This window comes from Scyliorhinus torazame, chromosome 8 (genome assembly GCF_047496885.1).
Source record: "Scyliorhinus torazame isolate Kashiwa2021f chromosome 8, sScyTor2.1, whole genome shotgun sequence".
In the NCBI taxonomy this organism is placed as follows: Eukaryota; Metazoa; Chordata; class Chondrichthyes; order Carcharhiniformes; family Scyliorhinidae; genus Scyliorhinus; species Scyliorhinus torazame.
This window is the reverse complement of record NC_092714.1, coordinates 58,935,869-58,957,011: the sequence shown is the minus strand read 5'-3', so window position 1 is coordinate 58,957,011 and position 21,143 is coordinate 58,935,869. Positions and strand designations below refer to the sequence as shown.

Here is a 21,143-nt window from a genome sequence, read left to right as displayed (position 1 = left end):
ACATCGTTGGACTGTGGGAGAAAACCGAAGCAGCTGGAGGAAACCCACGCAGACACGGGGAGAGAGTGTAAACTCCACACAGTCAACTAAGGCCGGAATTAAACCCAGCCCCTGGTGCTGTGAGGCAGCAGCGCCGCCGTGGGACCCATTCACGGCAGCGGGATTCTCCGGACCCACTGCAGTGAATGGGAGAGTTGGCTGTGTGCCAAATTCTCCGTCCTCGCTCGTTAGCGGTAGCGGGGTGGTCTCGCAATAGCGAATCCCATCCATAGAAAAGAAAAACAAATAGAAATTAAAATAAGACAATTAAAACCTGAGAAAAGATGTTTGGGATTATATACAAATAAATATAAAATAAAAAGATATTTGGATTGCATGATACTTGTGAATTTAAATAGAATTGTATAATTTATCCTTGTAATCAGTCACTTGTGTTCCAAGTTTAGAAATAAACTGTAGTAAGCACACTAACAAGAGTTAGTGGTCAAAATTGGTACTGCATGGATGCAGGAACAAAGGGCGTGATTCTCCACTCCCGCGTCGGTTGGGAGAATCGCCTGGGCCACCAAAATTTCCTGGGACGCCGGTCCGACGCCCTCACGCGATTCTCCCAAGCAACAGGAACGGCCCGGTCGAGTTTCGCGGGCCGCAGGCCGGAGAATCGCCGGAGACACCCAAGATGGCGATTCTCCGGCACCCCCGCTATTCTCAGGCCCGGATGGGCCAAGCGGCCAGGCCAAAACGGCGGGTTCCCCCCGGCGCCGTCCACGCCTGGTCGCTGCCGTCGTGAGCAGTGCGTGAACGCTGGGGGGGGGCAGCCTGCAGGGGGCGAGGGGGGATCCTGCACCGGGGGGTACCTCAAATGTGGGGTGGCCCGCGATCGGTGCCCACCGAATGTCGGGCCGTCCTCTCTGAAGGAGGACCTCCTTCCTTCCGCGGCTCCGCAAGATCCGTCCGCCATCTTCTTGCGGGGCGGACCTAGAGAGGACGGCAACCATGCATGCGCGGATGCCGCCCGTTATGCGGCGCCGGCCGCGTCATCTATGCCTTTACGTGGGCGACAAGACCTGGCGCGTGTAGATGACGCGGCCCCGATCCTGGCCTATTGTCAGGGCCTGAATCGGTCGGGACCGGGGCTGTTTCGCGCCGTCGTGAACCTTGACGGCGTTCACGCCGGCGCGGCCACTTCGGCGCGGGAGTGGAGAATCCCGCCCAAAATGCCTCCAAAAAGACCAATTGGCTATATCAAGCAACAATTTAAGCTTGTCTCGCTTTGTTGATGTAAACTTTGCCTTCTTTAACTAAAGTGAAAACAAAATATATCAAAACCAATGAATTATGAAACAACAGTGGAAAGATAACCTAAAATTTTTTATTGGCAATATGAATGGGGTGAATGCTAAACGTATTTATGTGCGATTACTTTGTCCACAACTACGAAGGGTGAAGGACTGTTATCCAAATATACTTGATGACTGTCTGTTAGTATTGCTACACATATGTAAAATTCTAGTGTATTATTTGCCTCTCTTTCCTCAATGTTGTTGACAACGTAAGTACTTTGAACTGATATTTTTTGATGTAGCATAGGCAGATGTTTACACCATACTCAAACATTTACTGCATATTTTACATTCAATTCTTTGTTCTGCGCAAGGACCGTGGACTTCTAAGCCAAAGATGACAATTAGTTGAAGAAGTGTAATGCAGATTGTAAAATCACATTACTCTACTGGAGTTTATGTTTTATTTGTAGCCGGTAGGAGCAGGAGGAAACTTTGCAGAACATGCCTCAGCAAATAAAAGAAGTGGGTGGATGCCTTTGGCACGGACTCTCAAGCTGGCGAGCGCCGTTCACTCGCCATCTTTAAAATTCTATCCCATGTGTTTTTGAATCCATAAAATCCTTCAGGAATAACACTTCTTCTTCATCGCAAGTAACTGAATAAATCATGTCCGTGAGGCTAAACCATTCTTATTTAATTCTAAAATATTACCTGAGGATAAAGTGGGACGAGCACAACCAGGTTGGTCTTTTCCATCATTCAGGTAGAAATCAATATGCCCAACTGGCCGAGAAATCCCAAAGCCTGTAAATTATCAAAACGATGCATGAATACTGGATTAGCTACTGGCTAGAAAATTAGAGAAAAGAAATTGTTACACACACTCATCTCAATATCGGGGTTTTGTTAAAAGGAATGATATCAGGGATTGACAATTTAAAATTTGCAGTTATCTGCCTACTATACAGAGTTAATTTTCCATGTTGCATTCCATAAGAATCATTCATTTTAAAATCTAGAGTTGAGATTGCTGTTTAGTAGCTCTTTTAAACTTGAAAGTACAAGTCTTCAAATACACTGATGCAGCTTTTGCAGAAGGTGATTCCTGCAGAACATGGTTTTGATCCACCAGGGGTGGAGGGCCTCCATTTCCCTCTCGGCCACTTTAGTTACCATGGTTCCTGGAATTTTCTGGTGAAAGGTACTGGCAGGCTCATGATAGTGATCCAGATGTGCGGAAAGGAAGGGACAAGATCATGTGCCTCTGTTCCCTCCAGTCTTGCCCACCATTCACTTACCTGAATGGAATGAATGTGAAAAAGGTTCTCTAATGGATGAGCAATCCATTTAATCAGATTACCATACAGGGGAAAGACAAATAGGTACCCCAATTTCTTCTTTTACCAAAGATACTGCAGTCTTTGCGGTTACTTATTCGGACACCCAAACTTTCCTGATATGAAAAATGTTAAATGCAATCTTCTAGACTGTACTAAGGGGAGGAGAACAATACTTTCGAAACTTACGATCAGAATCACTGTGAATGGCTTCAACAAAGACTGCGTCACCAGGATCCAGCCGCTCATCCATACTTGCCTTAAAAAACTTGGGCCCAGCGGGATCTAAACCTAAAAATGGAAAATTAGGATAATTGCTTTTCTAGACCCATGGAGGAAGGACAAATCATTTTGTTATATTTAATTACGTTAAACATATATAGAAGCAGGCCATTCAGCCTATCCAGGCCAGTGTTGGTTCCACTCTTGCTTACTCCCACGTCACTGTATTAGATTATCCTTCTATTCTTTTCTTGTTTGTGTTTGTCTAGCTTTCCTATAATGCATCAACACTAGTCCCCTCGACTCCTCCCTCTGCTGGTGAGTTCCACATTCTAATCATTTCAAGGAGCTTCTCCTGAACTCCCTATTGGTTTTATTAGTTAGAATCTTATATTTATGATCCCTGGTTTTTAATCTCTCCCATTCAGGTCACTAATAAGTCTTCTCTATTCTAGTGAAGAGCATGCTCAATCCTTCCAGGTAGATAGACCTCTCAGTTCTGGTTACATCCTTGTAAATGTTTTTGCAACTTCTCCAATGCCTCTATGGGCGTGATACATCAACCACTTTGCGTCTGGCACGAATCCGGGCGCGCCGGGTGAATAGCGGGCGAGGGCAAAATCGATATTTGCACTGGGCACCAACCATTTTGTGATTCACCTGGCCCACTCCCGATGGCAAGTTCCGGATTTCGCCCCAAAATGGCGAGAATATCATTACCCTAATTTGCATTCATTTCAATCTCATTAACAAGATTGAAGTCAAATGCAGCGGCCTCCCAGCAGGAAGTCATGCGAGCGCCGTTTGGTACTCCTTTTCAAAAATGTGAAGCTGGCGTAATGGCTACTGAGGGGAAGTGAGGAGGGGAGTAGCCATTTCCATTTTCCAGCATGCAGCTCAAGGGCACCGGAGCTGCTGCCCTCGGGCATGGGGCGGGGTAGGGATTTGCATCTGTGAGGCTTTCAAGCCATCTTTAAATATTGTGGAGACCCATAACAGGGACAACCACAGCTGCAGCCTGTCTGTCCTACCAAACCCTCCCAGTACGGAGCCCTGCTACACCTTCTCTCCTGTGAGTCAACTTCAACCCCTTTGACTGTGAGCAGCCTCTAACTTCACAGTTGAAGGCTATTTCAAATGAGGAATTAGCCTTGTTAGTTGTGAGAGCACTTCATGCTCCTGAACACTCAAGTGCCTTCTCAAAGGCAAGAGTGCCATGTCTCAGAGGATGATTAGTGCACTGCATGTCCAGCATACTTTGATGCCTGAACAGGCAGCTGCCAACAATCAAATACAAAAAAATAGGGCTTCATCACTGAGGATCCTCTCATGGCCAAAGGTTAAGTGTCCAGATGAGTGGAGGGCAACTGAGCACGACCTCCTTAATGTTCCTGGCAGAGACCTTTGATCCAGGGGCTCCTGATGTGGCCAGGGGAGAGTGTGTAGAGCAAAGCTTGCCAGTGCAACATGATCATTGGATGGTACTCTGAGAGAAGGCCTGAGTTGGCATTGTCAGTGGGTCAATATAAAAGGCAGGAGAGTGATGATCACTCACTGTGAGGAAAGCTCTGGTGCTCCTCAGCATCTGATAAAGCCTGACTCCTATCTTTCTGCTGACAGTGCGCTCGCACCCATCCTCTGAACGGGGTCTGTATTGGGGCTTTTAATCTTGGACCACTGTGCCCAGGGCCCGGCGGACAAGGTGTGGGGGTGCAGACAGGCCCACTGTGAAGATTGATGTGACAGACGCTTCACATTTAGGGTGTAACATGTTTTAATAGTAAATATTTTACATTTCCGTTCCCCCTAGCTACATATAGTGACCTACCAGTGATCACTCAGCCCCCGATGCAGACTCCTCACTCTTCTTGATCTTTTATGGCCTAGAGCTACAGCTAAGTGTCCCCAGAATGTATATCAAAGGTGGCGGCAGCCTGCTACTTCCCGTGCTCTGTGCCCTTTGATACCCTAGGTGAATGTCCTCTGGAGGGCCTGGATCCAGAGGGCTCTGGCTGATTTACTGGTGTCACAGGCGTCGCCGTGCCACCATGTTCTACCTGCTGCCCTTGAGATGCGCCGGTATCAGGGGGGGGGGGATCCAGAAGAACTGGAGTCTGCCATAGTCTCCTTGATGACAGGTCCCAGTGATTTCTCCTCCCTGAGGTTGTCCAGAGGGCCCTGGGGGAATCCATGGGATGGAGGGGCAGCTGGAGTGCTGCCAGCATTGACAGGGCCCCCACTGCCTCCCAGGTGGCATTGTGGCCTCTGCTGCTGCCTTCCAATCCCCTCAGGGGAATAGGCTGCCCCGCCTCTCGATGTGTCGAGAAGCCTGGTCAGTTCGGCATCACCAAAGCTAGGAGCGGGCCTGTGCGCTGCTATGCTTGTGTGTTGACATGGAGTGAGTGGTGAGGGCGCATTTAAAAGCAGCCCCCCCTTGTTAATGGCAAGACACTGAGGCACAAGTCTGGCAGATCAGACAGTGAGGGAGACAGGAATGGTGTGATTCATGTGGGGGCTCATTTTGGCATTAAGAGCCATTGAACACAGGCCGTGATCTCGCCAACGCGCCGCTGAGAAACACGCCAGCAAACGTGCCCAAAAGAGGCTTATATTTATTTCTGCTGAATTGAACCCTATATATTTTTGGTAATATGTAGACTGAAATTGGGCACAGTTATGGTGACCAGAATAAACACATAACCCAAGGGACATTTTGTACTGAATCATTGTTCCTCCTGAATCATAAACTAGATCCCAAAATGAAATTTGTAATGTAAAAGTTTGTTTTACCTACTTAAACTCTGTTTATGATGCTGATACATTAATTATTAAGAGAGCGGAGAATCGGCGTCATTGGCGCCGGCGTGGTCGGCGCGGCGCCGGTCGGGGGCCACTCTAGGCGGCCCCCCTGCCGATTCTCGGGCCGGGATGGGTCGAGTGGCCGTAACAAAAAACCCGAATCACCCGGCACTGTCCACGTGGGTCTTACCCGGCGTAGAAGGGTCCGGGGGTGACCTGTGGAGGGGGGGGGGGGGGGGGGGGCGAGGGGGGTCCAACCCCGGGGGGAGCCTCCGCTGAGGCGTGGCCCGCGATCGGGGCCCACCGATCGGCGGGTCGGCCTCTCGGGCTGGGGGCCTCCTTTCTTCTGCGCTGGCCCCTGTAGCCCTATGCCATGTTGCGTCGGGGTCGGCGCAGAGAAGGGAGCCATTGCGCATGCACGTGTCGGCGCCGGTGCCATTGCGCATGCACGCATTGGCGCCGGTGCCATTGTGCATGCGCGGACCCGGCAGCGCCCAGTTGAGGCCGAGATCGGCAGCTGGAGCAGCGTGAGTCGCTCCAGTGCTGTCCTGGCCCCCTATAGGGGCCAGAATTGCTGATCCTGAGGCCATGTTGACGCCGTCGGGAAACGCGACGGCCTTTACGACGGCGTCAACACTTAGCCTCAGGATCAGAGGATCCCGCCCCAGGTCCTTTGAATATGCAGACAAGAGGCCGATGCAACTGTAAGTGTCTCTCATCAAGACTTCTTGGTTCTGAAGAAACCCATCATGGACTGCACATCAGAAAATGTCCCACCTAACCCCCATTACAGGAAGTGATCACAGTCAGCCTCTTCTCAGCTTCACCTTCCTTGCTGCTCCAATCACCTCATCTACCCCACTTCTGAACCCCCACCACTATGGATCCTGACACCTCCAAATTACCAATTCAGCTCGGAGACGCCAATAATGTTGGTCTTTTTAATGAGTGGAATACTATCCCACCAGCGTCACCAATAATGTTGCCAATTCTGGGGTATCTACTTTAGTCTGACCATTATTACTGAGGATATTGCTTTCAGAGTCGCCAGGTATCAAATGATACCACCACATGGTTCAACCGGATATTGATCAAAGACCCAACAACCAGTCAGTTAGTTCAAGTTCAATAATGGTTTATTTACACACAAGATTAACTCACACATGCAACATAAAAACACTACAAGCTAAATTATACCTAACACTACAACAACCTGTACTTAACTTTCAGGCACCCGGCTTTGGCAGAGGAACAAGGCCTTTGTTCGGATCTGGAGTGGCTGGGTCTGGAGAAGTAACTTCGGTTCTGCTGGGCTCATCCGTCTGGTAGCGAGCGTTGATCTTGAACTTGCTACTGGTCGTGGTGCTGCAGTTGGCTTCAGGTATAGGCCGGGCCGAAGAGTGCCGGTGTGCCAGGGCCAAAAGAGATCGAACACATGGCAGTGTCTCTCTTTATCCTTTGGGGTTTCGCGCTCTTTTGGGTGGTCCTTAGCTTTGGACCCAATAATTCGGCAGGCTTCGATTACTGCCTTCGATTTGAGCCTATAAAGCTCAATAAAGGGGCGGGTGCTTTGATGGCTGGGCGTGTTCTGAGTGGTCATTGATCTTGGCTGTTTGGGCTTCCTGGGTGAAGGGAGTGGCGCCGATGTGGCTGGAATTGTATCTGATACCTGAGTACCAGTCCTTTGCCCTGGGGAAATGGGCAATTAGAATGCAAATCGGCTAGGGGTTTCGATACTGTCTGGTTCTCTGTTAGCAAATATACATTTAGGCTCTGAGTTTGCCTGAATCCTGTGTTGGCCATATTTCCCTTGAGTCTTTGCAAGTGTCCATGTTCCCTTGGTAAGTGACCATCCCAGATGGCTACATCCATCATTGTCACTGCTGACCCTAGTGATCCCTGACACTGACTCCTGTGATTCCAACAGTGACCCTACGATTCCTGAGCCTAAGGTTTGCAACCACAGGCTGCAACTCCTGTGATCCCCAGCACCGACTCCTGTGATCACTGTAATGATATGTATAAGCAATTCTGTATGTTAACATGTCAGACCTCCAACCAGCAAGCGGCAGTACGGATGTACCACGTGATACTGCAGCCTTGAGGAGGCTGGGGTTAGAAGTCATCATGGATAGCCGTGTTTAGTGTTAGCTCTCATATTATAGTTATCAACAGTTCATAGTTTAGTAGTATTAGTATTGTTTTCCTTCCCACGGTATTGTAATTTAATAAATCTTTAACTAGACATGAACTAGACATTCTCTGGTGCACTGACTCAATCGTTGCAAAGCACTAGAACGTAACAATCTTCAATCTCCAGCTGCATTTTACCTCACCCCCTAATTTTGGATTGCTGATCCCCGGCCCTACATTCCCTCAGCCCACTCCAACCCCCGACCCAACACATTCTAACTAAACTGGTGGGCCTACTTACCTACTGAGCTCAGGGGCGTCATTCTCCGACCCCCCAGAGGGTCGGAGAATGGCCGTTGGCCGCCGTGAATCCCGCCCCCGCCGGTTGCCGAAGTCTCCGAAGGGAGAAAAGTCGGCGGGGCGTTAATGTCGCCGCTGCCGTCGGAGAATGTCACGGGTCTGCACAGGCACCCGATTTTCGGCCTGCCGATATTCTCCCTTCCGGACGGGCCGAAGTCCCGTCGACGTGATGACCGTTCACATCGACGTAAATTAAACCTCCTTTTCATCGGCGTGACCCTGTGCTCCAGGGTCACGCCGACCAGCGTGGAGGTGAGTGACGGCCTGGGGGGTTGGCTCTGGGCAGGCGATGGCGTGGCCGCAGTCTGAATGCGTGAGGAGAGGTGTGTCTCGGGTTGTGTGTGTGTGTGTGTGCGGCGGGGGGTTGGGGTTGTTAGAGTGGGCTGGGCTCCGGGGGAGTGCCGGGAGGGGGTCCGTGCCGGGGAGGGGGATGGGGGGGTCCGTGCCGGGGAGGGGGATGGGGGGGTCCGTGCCGGGGTGGAGGTTGGGGGGGGGGGGTCCGTGCCGGGGAGGGGGATGGGGGGTCCGTGCCGGGGTGGAGGTTGGGGGGGTCCGTGCCGGGGTGGAGGTTGGGGGGGGGGCCGTGCCGGGGTGGAGGTTGGGGGGGGTCCGTGCCGGGGTGGGGGATGGGGGGGGTCCGTGCCGGGGTGGAGGTTGGGGGGGGTCCGTGCCGGGGAAGGGGATGGGGTGTCCGTGCCAGGGTGGAGGTTGGGGTCCGTGCCGGGGTGGAGGTTGGGGGGGGTCCGTGCCGGGGTAGGGGATGGGGGGTCCGTGCCGGGGTGGAGGTTGGGGTCCGTGCCGGGGTGGAGGTTGGTGGGGGGGTCCGTGCCGGGGTGGAGGTTGGGGGGGGTCCGTGCCGGGGTGGAGGTTGGGGGGGGTCCGTGCCGGGGAGGGGGATGTGGGGGCGTCCGTGCCGGGGAGGGGGATGGGGGGGTCCGTGCCGGGGTGGAGGTTGGGGGGGTCCATGCCGGGGTGGAGGTTGGGGGGGGTCCGTGCCGGGGAGGGGGATGGGGGGGTCCGTGCCGGGGTGGAGGTTGGGGTCCGTGCCGGGGTGGAGGTTGGGGTCCGTGCCGGGGTGGAGGTTGGGGGGTCCGTGCCGGGGAGGGGGATGGGGGGGGGGTTCCGTGCCGGGGAGGGGGATGGGGGGGGGTCCGTGCTGAGGAGGGGGATGGGGGGTCCGTGCCGGGGTGGAGGTTGGGGGGGGGTCCGTGCTGGGCTGGAGGTTGGGGGGGGGTCCGTGCCGGGGTGGAGGTTGGGGGGGGGTCCGTGCCGGGGTGGAGGTTGGGTGGGGGGGGGTCCGTGCCGGGGTGGAGGTTGGGGGGAGTCCGTGCCGGGGAGGGGGATGGGGTGTCCATGCCGGGGTGGAGGTTGGGGTCCGTGCCGGGGTGGAGGTTGGGGGGGGTCCGTGCCGGGGTGGGGGATGGGGGTCCGTGCCGGGGTGGAGGTTGGGGTCCGTGCCGTGGTGGAGGTTGGGGTGGGGTCCGTGCCCGGGTGGTGGTTGGGGGGGGGTCCGTGCCGGGGAGGGGGATGGGGGGGTCCGTGCCGGGGAGGGGGGTGGGGGGGGGGGTCCGTGCCGGGGAGGGGGATGGGGAGTCCGTGCTGGGGTGGAGGGTGGAGGCTGGGGTCCGTGCCGGGGTGGAGGTTGGGGGGGGGGTCCGTGCCGGGGTGGAGGTTGGGGGGGTCCTTGCCGGGGTGGAGGTTGGGGGGCTCCGTGGCGGGGAGGGGGATGGGGGGCATCCGTGCCGGGGAGGTGGATGGGGGGGGTCCGAGCCGGGGAGGGGGATGGGGGGGTCCGTGCCAGGGTGGAGGTTGGGTCCGTGCCGGGGTGGAGGTTGTAAGGGTCCGTGCCGGGGTGGAGGTTGGGGGGGGGGTCCGTGCCAGGGAGGGGGATGGGGGGTCCGTGCCGGGGTGGAGGTTGGGGTCCGTGCCGGGGTGGAGGTTGGGGGGGGTCCGTGCCGGGGTAGAGGTTGGGGGGGGGTCCTTGCCGGGGTGGAGGTTGGGGGGCTCCGTGCCGGGGAGGGGGATGGGGGGCATCCGTGCCGGGGAGGGGGATGGGGGCTCCGTGCCGGGGAGGGGGATGGGGGGGTCCGTGCCGGGGTGGAGGTTGGGTCCGTGCCGGGGTGGAGGTTGGGGGGGTCCGTGCCGGGGTGGAGGTTGGGGGGTGTCCGTGCCAGGGAGGGGGATGGGGGGTCCGTGCCAGGGTGGAGGTTGGGGTCCGTGCCGGGGTGGAGGTTGAGGGGGGTCCGTGCCGGGGTGGAGGTTGGGGGGGGTCCTTGCCGGGGAGGGGGATGGGGGGGGGGTCCGTGCCGGGGAGGGGGATGGGGGGGGTCCGTGCCGGGGAGGGGGATGGGGGGGGGTACGTGCCGGGGAGGGGGATGGGGGGGGGGTCCGTGCCGGGGTGGAGGTTGGGGGGAGTCCGTGCCGGGGAGGGGGATGGGGTGTCCATGCCGTGGTGGAGGTTGGGGTCCGTGCCGGTTTGGAGGTTGGGGGGGGTCCGTGCCGGGGTGGAGGTTGGGGGGGGTCCGTGCCGGGGTGGAGGTTGGGGGGGGTCCGTGCCGGGGTGGGGGATGGGGGTCCGTGCCGGGGTGGAGGTTGGGGGGGCGTCTGTGCCGGGGTGGAGGTTGGGGGGGTTCCGTGCCGGGGAGGGGGATGGGGGGGTCCGTGCCGGGGAGGGGGGTGGGGGGGGGGGGTCCGTGCCGGGGAGGAGGTTGGGGGGGGTCCTTGCCGGGGTGGAGGTTGGGGGGGGTCCGTGCCGGGGAGGGGGATCGGGGGCATCCGTGCCGGGGAGGGGGATGGGGGAGTCCGTGCCGGGGAGGGGGATGGGGGGTCCGTGCCGGGGTGGAGGTTGGGGGGGGTCCCTGCCGGGGTGGAGGTTGGGGGGGGGGTCCGTGCCGGGATGGAGGATGGGGGGGTCCTTGCCGGGGAGGGGGATGGGGGGGGTCCGTACCGGGGAGGGGGATGGGGGGTCCGTGCCGGGATGGAGGTTGGGGTCCGTGCCGGGGTGGAGGTTGGGGGGGGTCCGTGCCGGGGTGGAGGTTGGGGGGGTCCGTGCCAGGGAGGGGGATGGGGGGTCCGTGCCGGGGTGGAGGTTGGGGTCCGTGCCGGGGTGGAGGTTGGGGGGGGTCCGTGCCGGGGTGGAGGTTGGGGGTTCCTTGCCGGGGAGGGGGATGGGGGGGGTCCGTGCCGGGGAGGGGGATGGGGGGTCCGTGCCGGGGTGGAGGTTGGGGTCCGTGCCGGGGTGGAGGTTGGGGGGGGGTCCGTGCCGGGGTGGAGGTTGGGGGGGGGTCTGTGCCGGGGTAGAGGTTGGGGGGGTCCGTGCCGGGGATGGGGATGGGGGGGGTCCGTGCCAGGGAGGGGGATGGGGGGTCCGTGCCGGGGAGGGGGATTCCGTGCCGGGGTGGAGGTTGGGGTCCGTGCCGGGGTGGAGGTTGGGGGGGGTCCGTGCCGGGGTGGAGGTTGGGGGGGGAGGTCCGTGCCGGGGAGGGGGATCCGTGCCGGGGTGGAGTTTGGGGTCCGTGCCGGGGTGGAGGTTGGGGTCCGTGCCGGGGTGGAGGTTGGGGTCCGTGCTGGGGTGGAGGTTGGGGGGGGGTCTGTGCCGGGGTGGAGGTTGGGGGGGGGTCCGTGCCGGGGTGGCGGATGGGGGTCCGTGCCGGGGTGGAGGTTGGGGGGGGTCCGTGCCGGGGTGGAGGTTGGGGGGGTTCCGTGCCGGGGAGGGGGATGGGGGGGTTCGTGCCGGGGAGGAGGGTGAGGGGGGGGTCCGTGCCGGGGTGGAGGTTGGGGTCCGTGCCGGGGTGGAGGTTGGGGGGGGGTCCGTGCCGGGGTGGAGGTTGGGGGGGTCCTTGCCGGGGAGGGGGATGGGGGGGTCCGTGCCGGGGTGGAGGTTGGGGTCCGTGCCGGGGTGGAGGTTGGGGGGGGTCCATGCCGGGGTGGAGGTTGGGGGGGTCCTTGCCGGGGAGGGGGATTGGGGGGGTCCGTGCCGGGGCGGGGGATGGAGGGTCCGTGCCGGGGTGGAGGTCGGGGTCCGTGCCGGGGTGGAGGTTGGGGGGGGGTCCGTGCCGGGGTGGAGGTTGGGGGGGGGTCTGTGCCGGGGTAGAGGTTGGGGGGGGTCAGTGCCGGGGATGGGGATGGGGGGGGTCCGTGCCAGGGAGGGGGATGGGGGGTCCGTGCCGGGGAGGGGGATTCCGTGCCGGGGTGGAGGTTGGGGTCCGTGCCGGGGTGGAGGTTGGGGGTGGTCCGTGCCGGGGTGGAGGTTGGGGGGGGGTCCGTGCCGGGGAGGGGGATCCGTGCCGGGGTGGAGGTTGGGGTCCGTGCCGGGGTGGAGGTTGGGGTCCGTGCCGGGGTGGAGGTTGGGGTCCGTGCCGGGGTGGAGGTTGGGGGGGGGGGTCTGTGCCGGGGTGGAGGTTGGGGTGGGTCCGTGCCGGGGTGGAGGTTGGGGGGGGTCCGTGCCGGGGAGGGGGATGTGGGGGCGTCCGTGCCGGGGAGGGGGATGGGGGGGTCCGTGCCGGGGAGGGGGATGGGGGGTCCGTGCCGGGGTGGAGGCTGGGGTCCGTGCCGGGGTGGAGGCTGGGGTCCGTGCCGGGGTGGAGGTTGGGGGGGTCCATGCCGGGGTGGAGGTTGGGGGGGGGTCCGTGCCGGGGAGGGGGATGGGGGGGTCCGTGCCGGGGTGGAGGTTGGGGTCCGTGCCGGGGTGGAGGTTGGGGTCCGTGCCGGGGTGGAGGTTGGGGGGTCCGTGCCGGGGAGGGGGATGGGGGGGGGGGTCCGTGCCGGGGAGGGGGATGGGGGGGGGGGTCCGTGCTGAGGAGGGGGATGGGGGGTCCGTGCCGGGGTGGAGGTTGGGGGGGGTCCGTGCCGGGCTGGAGGTTTGGGGGGGGTCCGTGCCGGGGTGGAGGCTGGGGGGGGGTCCGTGCCGGGGTGGAGGTTGGGTGGGGGGGGGGTCCGTGCCGGGGTGGAGGTTGGGGGGAGTCCGTGCCGGGGAGGGGGATGGGGTGTCCATGCCGGGGTGGAGGTTGGGGTCCGTGCCGGGGTGGAGGTTGGGGGGGGTCCGTGCCGGGGTGGGGGATGGGGGTCCGTGCCGGGGTGGAGGTTTGGGTCCGTGCCGGGGTGGGGTTGGGGTGGGGTCCGTGCCGGGGTGGTGGTTGGGGGGGGGGTCCGTGCCGGGGAGGGGGATGGGGGGGTCCGTGCCGGGGAGGGGGGTGGGGGGGGGTCCGTGCCGGGGAGGGGGATGGGGGGTCCGTACTGGGGTGGAGGCTGGGGTCCGTGCCGGGGTGGATGTTGGGGGGGGGTCCGTGCCGGGGTGGAGGTTGAGGGGGTCCTTGCCGGGGTGGAGGTTGGGGGGCTCCGTGCCGGGGAGGGGGATGGGGGGCATCCGTGCCGGGGAGAGGGATGGGGGGGGTCCGTGCCGGGGAGGGGGATGGGGGGGTCCGTGCCGGGGTGGAGGTTGGGTCCGTGCCGGGGTGGAGGTTGGGGGGGTCCGTGCCGGGGTGGAGGTTGGGGGGGGGTCCGTGCCATGGAGGGGGATGGGGGGTCCGTGCCGGGGTGGAGGTTGGGGTCCGTGCCGGGGTGGAGGTTGGGGGGGGTCCGTGCCGGGGTAGAGGTTGGGGGGGGGTCCTTGCCGGGGTGGAGGTTGGGGGGCTCCGTGCCGGGGAGGGGGATGGGGGGCATCCGTGCCGGGGAGGGGGATGGGGGCTCCGTGCCGGGGAGGGGGATGGGGGGGTCCGTGCCGGGGTGGAGGTTGGGTCCGTGCCGGGGTGGAGGTTGGGGGGGTCCGTGCCGGGGTGGAGGTTGGGGGGGGTCCGTGCCAGGGAGGGGGATGGGGGGTCCGTGCCGGGGTGGAGGTTGGGGTCCGTGCCGGGGTGGAGGTTGAGGGGGGTCCGTGCCGGGGTGGAGGTTGGCGGGGGGGTCCTCGCCGGGGAGGGGGATGGGGGGGTCCGTGCCGGGGAGGGGGATGGGGGGGGTCCGTGCCGGGGAGGGGGATGGGGGGGGGTCCGTGCCGGGGAGGGGGATGGGGGGGGGGGGTCCGTGCCGGGGTGGAGGTTGGGGGGAGTCCGTGCCGGGGAGGGGGATGGGGTGTCCATGCCGTGGTGGAGGTTGGGGTCCGTGCCGGTTTGGAGGTTGGGGGGGGTCCGTGCCGGGGTGGAGGATGGGGGGGGTCCGTGCCGGGGTGGAGGTTGGGGGGGTGGGTCCGTGCCGGGGTGGGGGATGGGGGTCCGTGCCGGGGTGGAGGTTGGGGGGGGTCCGTGCCGGGGTGGAGGTTGGGGGGGTTCCGTGCCGGGGAGGGGGATGGGGGGGTCCGTGCCGGGGAGGGGGGTGGGGGGGGGTCCGTGCCGGGGAGGAGGTTGGGGGGGGTCCTTGCCGGGGTGGAGGTTGGGGGGGGCCGTGCCGGGGAGGGGGATGGGGGGCATCCGTGCCGGGGAGGGGGATGGGGGGTCCGTGCCGGGGTGGAGGTTGGGGGGGGTCCCTGCCGGGGTGGAGGTTGGGGGGGGGTCCGTGCCGGGGTGGAGGATGGGGGGGGTCCTTGCCGGGGAGGGGGATGGGGGGGGTCCGTGCCGGGGAGGGGGATGGGGGGTCCGTGCCGGGATGGAGGTTGGGGTCCGTGCCGGGGTGGAGGTTGGGGGGGGGTCCGTGCCGGGTTGGAGGTTGGTGGGGGTCCGTGCCAGGGAGGGGGATGGGGGGTCCGTGCCGGGGTGGAGGTTGGGGTCCGTGCCGGGGTGGAGGTTGGGGGGGGTCCGTGCCGGGGTGGAGGTTGGGGGGGTCCTTGCCGGGGAGGGGGATGGGGGGGGTCCGTGCCGGGGAGGGGGATGGGGGGTCCGTGCCGGGGTGGAGGTTGGGGTCCGTGCCGGGGTGGAGGTTGGGGGGGGGTCCGTGCCGGGGTGGAGGTTGGGGGGGGGTCTGTGCCGGGGTAGAGGTTGGGGGGGTCCGTGCCGGGGCTGGGGATGGGGGGGGGGTCCGTGCCAGGGAGGGGGATGGGGGGTCCGTGCCGGGGAGGGGGATTCCGTGCCGGGGTGGAGGTTGGGGTCCGTGCCGGGGTGGAGGTTGGGGGGGTCCGTGCCGGGGTGGAGGTTGGGGGGGGGTCCGTGCCGGGGAGGGGGATCCGTGCCGGGGTGGAGGTTGGGGTCCGTGCCGGGGTGGAGGTTGGGGTCCGTGCCGGGGTGGAGGTTGGGGTCCGTGCCGGGGTGGAGGTTGGGGGGGGGGTCTGTGCCGGGGTGGAGGTTGGGGGGGGGTCCGTGCCGGGGTGGGGGTTGGGGGTCCGTGCCGGGGTGGAGGTTGGGGGGGGGTCCGTGTCGGGGTGGAGGTTGGGGGGGTTCCGTGCCGGGGAGGGGGATGGGGGGGTTCGTGCCGGGGAGGGGGGTGGAGGGGGGGTCCGTGCCGGGGAGGAGGTTGGGGGGTTCCTTGCCGGGGTGGAGGTTGGGGGGGGTCCGTGCCGGGGAGGGGGATGGGGGGCATCCGTGCCGGGGAGTGGGATGGGGGAGTCCGTGCCGGGGAGGGGGATGGGGGGTCCGTGCCGGGGTGGAGGTTGGGGGGGGTCCCTGCCGGGGTGGAGGTTGGGGGGGGTCCGTGCCGGGGTGGAGGTTGGGTGGGGGGGGGGTCCGTGCCGGGGTGGAGGTTGGGGGGAGTCCGTGCCGGGGAGGGGGATGGGGTGTCCATGCCGGGGTGGAGGTTGGGGTCCGTGCCGTGGTGGAGGTTGGGGGGGGTCCGTGCCAGGGTGGGGGATGGGGGTCCGTGCCGGGGTGGAGGTTGGGGTCCGTGCCGGGGTGGAGGTTGGGGTGGGGTCCGTGCCGGGGTGGTGGTTGGGGGGGGGTCCGTGCAGGGGAGGGGGATGGGGGGTCCGTGCCGGGGAGGGGGGTGGGGGGGGGGTCCGTGCCGGGGAGGGGGATGGGGGGTCCGTGCTGGGGTGGAGGCTGGAGTCCGTGCCGGGGTGGAGGTTGGGGGGGGGGGTCCGTGCCGGGGTGGAGGTTGGGGGGGTCCTTGCCGGGGTGGAGGTTGGGGGGCTCCGTGCCGGGGAGGGAGATGGGGGGCATCCGTGCTGGGGAGGGGGATGGGGGGGGTCCGTGCCGGGGAGGGGGATGGGGGGGTCCGTGCCGGGGTGGAGGTTGGGTCCGTGCCGGGGTGGAGGTTGGGGGGGTCCGTGCCTGGGTGGAGGTTGGGGGGGGGGGTCCGTGCCAGGGAGGGGGATGGGGGGTCCGTGCCGGGGTGGAGGTTGGGGTCCGTGCCGGGGTGGAGGTTGGGGGGGGTCCGTGCCGGGGTAGAGGTTGTGGGGGGGTCCTTGCCGGGGTGGAGGTTGGGGGGCTCCGTGCCGGGGAGGGGGATGGGGGGCATCCGTGCCGGGGAGGGGTTGGGGGCTCCGTGCCGGGGAGGGGGATGGGGGGGTCCGTGCCGGGGTGGAGGTTGGGTCCGTGCCGGGGTGGAGGTTGGGGGGGTCCGTGCCGGGGTGGAGGTTGGGGGGGGTCCGTGCCAGGGAGGGGGATGGGGGGTCCGTGCCGGGGTGGAGGTTGGGGTCCGTGCCGGGGTGGAGGTTGAGGGGGGTCCGTGCCGGGGTGGAGGTTGGGGGGGGGTCCTTGCCGGGGAGGGGGATGGGGGGGGTCCGTGCCGGGGAGGGGGATGGGGGGGGTCCATGCCGGGGAGGGGGATGGGGGGGGTCCGTGCCGGGGAGGGGGATGGGGGGGGGGTCCGTGCCGGGGTGGAGGTTGGGGGGAGTCCGTGCCGGGGAGGGGGATGGGGTGTCCATGCCGTGGTGGAGGTTGGGGTCCGTGCCGGTTTGGAGGTTGGGGGGGGTCCGTGCCGGGGTGGAGGTTGGGGGGGGTCCGTGCCGGGGTGGAGGTTGGGGGTGTCCGTGCCGGGGTGGGGGATGGGGGTCCGTGCCGGGGTGGAGGTTGGGGGGGGGTCCGTGCCGGGGTGGAGGTTGGGAGGGTTCCGTGCCGGGGAGGGGGATGGGGGGGTCCGTGCCGGGGAGGGGGGTGGGGGGGGGTCCGTGCCGGGGAGGAGGTTGGGGGGGGGGTCCTTGCCGGGGTGGAGGTTGGGGGGGGTCCGTGCCGGGGAGGGGCATGGGGGGCATCCGTGCCGGGGAGGGGGATGGGGGAGTCCGTGCCGGGGAGGGGGATGGGGGGTCCGTGCCGGGGTGGAGGTTGGGGGGGGGTCCCTGCCGGGGTGGAGGTTGGGGGGGGTCCTTGCCGGGTAGGGGGATGGGGGGGGTCCGTGCCGGGGAGGGGGATGGGGGGTCCGTGCCGGGATGGAGGTTGGGGTCCGTGCCGGGGTGGAGGTTGGGGGGTGGTCCGTGCCGAGGTGGAGGTTGGGGGGGTCCTTGCCGGGGTGGGGGATGGGGGGGGTCCGTGCCGGGGAGGGGGATGGGGGGTCCGTGCCGGGGTGGAGGTTGGGGTCCGTGCCGGGGTGGAGGTTGGGGGGGGGTCCGTGCCGGGGTGGAGGTTGGGGGGGGGTCTGTGCCGGGGTAGAGGTTGGGGGGGTCCGTGCCGGGGATGGGGATGGGGGGGGGTCCGTGCCAGGGAGGGGGATGGTGGGTCCGTGCCGGGGAGGGGGATTCCGTGCCGGGGTGGAGGTTGGGGTCCGTGCCGGGGTGGAGGTTGGGGGGGGTCCGTGCCGGGGTGGAGGTTGGGGGGGGGGTCCGTGCCGGGGAGGGGGATCCGTGCCGGGGTGGAGGTTGGGGTCCGTGCCGGGGTGGAGGTTGGGGTCCGTGCCGGGGTGGAGGTTGTGGGGGGGGGGTCTGTGCCGGGGTGGAGGTTGGGGGGGGGTCCGTGCTGGGGTGGGGGATGGCGGTCCGTGCCGGGGTGGAGGTTGGGGGGAGGTCCGTGCCGGGGTGGAGGTTGGGGGGGTTCCGTGCCGGGGAGGGGGATGGGGGGGTTTGTGCCGGGGAGGGGGGTGGGGGGGGGTCCGTGCTGGGGAGGAGGTTGGGGGGGGTCCTTGCCGGGGTGGAGGGTGGGGGGGGTCCGTGCCGGGGTGGGGGATGGGGGGCATCCGTGCCGGGGAGGGGGATGGGGGAGTCCGTGCCGGGGAGGGGGATGGGGGGTCCGTTCCGGGGTGGAGGTTGGGGGTGGTCCCTGCCGGGGTGGAGGTTGGGGGGGGTCCGTGCCGGGGTGGAGGATGGGGGGGGTCCTTGCCGGGGAGGGGGATGGGGGGGGTCCGTGCCGGGGAGGGGGATGGGGGGTCCGTGCCGGGATGGAGGTTGGGGTCCGTGCCGGGGTGGAGGTTGGGGGGGGGTCCGTGCCGTTGTGGAGGTTGGGGGGGGTCCGTGCCAGGGAGGTGGATGGGGGGTTCGTGCCGGGGTGGAGGTTGGGGTCCGTGCCGGGGTGGAGGTTGGGGGGGTCCGTGCCGGGGTGGAGGTTGGGGGGGTCCTTGCCGGGGAGGGGGATGGAGGGGGTCCGTGCCGGGGTGGAGGTTGGGGTCCGTGCCGGGGTGGAGGTCTGGGGGGGTCCGTGCCGGGGTGGAGGTTGGGGGGGTCCTTGCCGGGGAGGGGGATGGGGGGGGTCCGTGCCGGGGCGGGGGATGGGGGGTCCGTGCCGGGGTGGAGGTTGGGGTCCGTGCCGGGGTGGAGGTTGGGGGGGGGTCCGTGCCGGGGTGGAGGTTGGGGGGGGGTCTGTGCCGGGGTAGAGGTTGGGGGGGGTCCGTGCCGGGGATGGGGATGGAGGGGGGTCCGTGCCAGGGAGGGGGATGGGGGGTCCGTGCCGGGGAGGGGGATTCCGTGCCGGGGTGGAGGTTGGGGTCCGTGCCGGGGTGGAGGTTGGGGGGGGTCCGTGCCGGGGTGGAGGTTGGGGGGGGGGGTCCGTGCCGGGGAGGGGGATCCGTGCCGGGGTGGAGGTTGGGGTCCGTGCCGGGGTGGAGGTTGGGGTCCGTGCCGGGGTGGAGGTTGGGGTCCGTGCCGGGGTGGAGGTTGGGGGGGGGGTCTGTGCCGGGGTGGAGGTTGGGGTGGGTCCGTGCCGGGGAGGGGGATGGGGGGTCCGTGCCGGGGTGGAGGTTGGGCTCCGTGCCGGGGTGGAGGTTGGGGGTGTCCGTGCCGGGGAGGAGGTTGGGGGGGGGTCCGTGCCGGGGTGGAGGTTGGGGGGGGGTCCGTGCCGGGGTGGAGTTTGGGGGGGGTACGTGCCGGGGATGGGGATGGGGGGGGGTCCGTGCCGGGGTGGAGGTTGGGGGGGGGGGGGTCCGTGCCGGGGAGGGGGATGGAGGGTCCGTGCCGGGGTGAAGGTTGGTGTCCGTGCCGGTGTGGAGGTGGGGGCGGGTTCGTGCCGGGGTGGAGGTTGGGGGGGCCCGTGCCGGGGAGGGGGATGTGATGGCAAGTGAGTTGGTCCACCTGGCAAGGTGCCAGCCTCCAACAGTTGGACCCATGCGGTCCATGCCACCTGGCTGGGGGGAGGAGGGGATATGGGTAATGATGACATGTCGTCGTTCCCCTCCCCCCCCCCCCCCCAACCAGGCCGTCATGTTTTCCGATCATCCAGCGATGTTGGCCGCCGTGGCGGCAGCCGCTAATGTCTATGTTGCCCTGGATGAGGAGGAGGAGCGTGCCAGAGAGGCGGCGCAGGCTGCCGCAGAGGGACAGGCAGCAGCCGCCCAGGCTGGAGGGACACCTGACCGACAGGACGAAGAGGGGGAGGAGGACGTCGCGGCCCCACGGCAACGAAGGCACCCGAGGGCGCCCCGTGTGTACCGGCCCCAGCAGTCATACCAGGACCTCACGGACCGGGAATGCAGAAGGAGACTCCGGATGAGGCGGGAAACCGTGGCACACATCTGACACCTGCTGGCACACCTGTCACCGCGTGGCACTGGCGGGGGACACCCTCTCCCCGTGTCCATCAAGGTTACGGTGGCCCTGAACGTTTATGCAACGGGGTCATTCCAGGCACCGAGTGGGGACCTGTCCGGCATATCGCAGACATCGGTGCATCGGTGCATCCGGGCAGTGACAGATGCCCTATATGCCATGGCGCACCGCTACATCCGCTTCCCCGTGGACCGGGCCAGCCAAGAAGCCCGGGCCGTGGGCTTCTCTGCCGTGGCCGGGTTCCCCATGGTCCAGGGCGCGATCGATGGGATGCACGTCGCCGTGCGGCCACCTGCAGATAACAGGGCCATGTTCACAAATAGGAAGGGGACCTATTCGATGAACATACAGGTGGTCTGCGACCACCGCATGATGATCCTGCACGTCTGCGCCCGTTACCCAGGCAGTGTACACGACTCATACGTGTTGTCGCGGTCATCCATCCCCGGCATGTACGAGGGACGCCATCCCCGGCTGAGGGGCTGGTTGCTGGGCGACAGGGGCTACCCATTGCGATCGTGGCTGATGACGCCTATACGGAGGCCACGCAATGAGGCGGAGAACCGCTACAATGATGCCCATGTAGCGACAAGGGGAGTGATAGAGAGGTGCTTTTGCTTAAGATGCGTTTCAGGTGTTTGGACCTCCTCAGGTTTCAGGTGCCTGGATCTGGAGGGTGCCTGGGCGTCCTCCAGTATCGGTCAGATAGGGTCGGCCGCATCATTGTGGTGTGCTGCGTCCTGCACAACATAGCCCAGCAGAGGGGCGATGTGCCGCAGGCAGAGGAGGGCGGAGTGGAGGAGCAGCAGGAAGAGGCGCAGTCCTCCCCAGATGAGGGGGATGGGGGTAATGGTCAGGCAGACGGGGTAGACACAGGCGGGTGGCTGTCCACTGTTACCGGCTGGCCCAGCGGGCACGGGACAGACTGATAGCCGCCCGCTTCACTGACTAGATGGGCGTGGGAATCGGGTAGTATGGCCACAGACCGCACACCATGGCAACAGCCGACCACCCACACCCCGCACCCATCCACCCACCCAGCACCCTCACCCCCCTCCCCAACCCCACCCACCCCACCCGCATGCACACCACCCCCCCCCCCCCCCCATTGCCGATCCACCTGCGGCACAACGGGCCGGGCTCACACAGTTGCGGGTGGACGCGTGTCTATTGCAGGCCATGGAGGATGATGACAACCCGCCCTGCTGTGAGCTCCTGGCTCTACATCGTTGGACTATG

At 65.2% G+C, this 21,143-nt stretch overlaps 1 protein-coding gene across 2 annotated transcripts in view; it reads right to left on the bottom strand.

Annotated features, from left to right (window-relative positions):
* Positions 1-21,143, bottom strand: part of pla1a (phospholipase A1 member A) — a 66,701-nt gene that overhangs the window by 25,705 nt on the left and 19,853 nt on the right. For both annotated transcript variants that reach the window (XM_072513686.1, XM_072513687.1), the window contains 2 exons: positions 2,813-2,914; positions 1,998-2,090 (listed from right to left, as the gene is read on the bottom strand). In XM_072513686.1, coding sequence (XP_072369787.1) covers positions 1,998-2,090; positions 2,813-2,914 — 195 coding nt within the window. The remainder of the gene's footprint in view (positions 1-1,997; positions 2,091-2,812; positions 2,915-21,143) is intronic.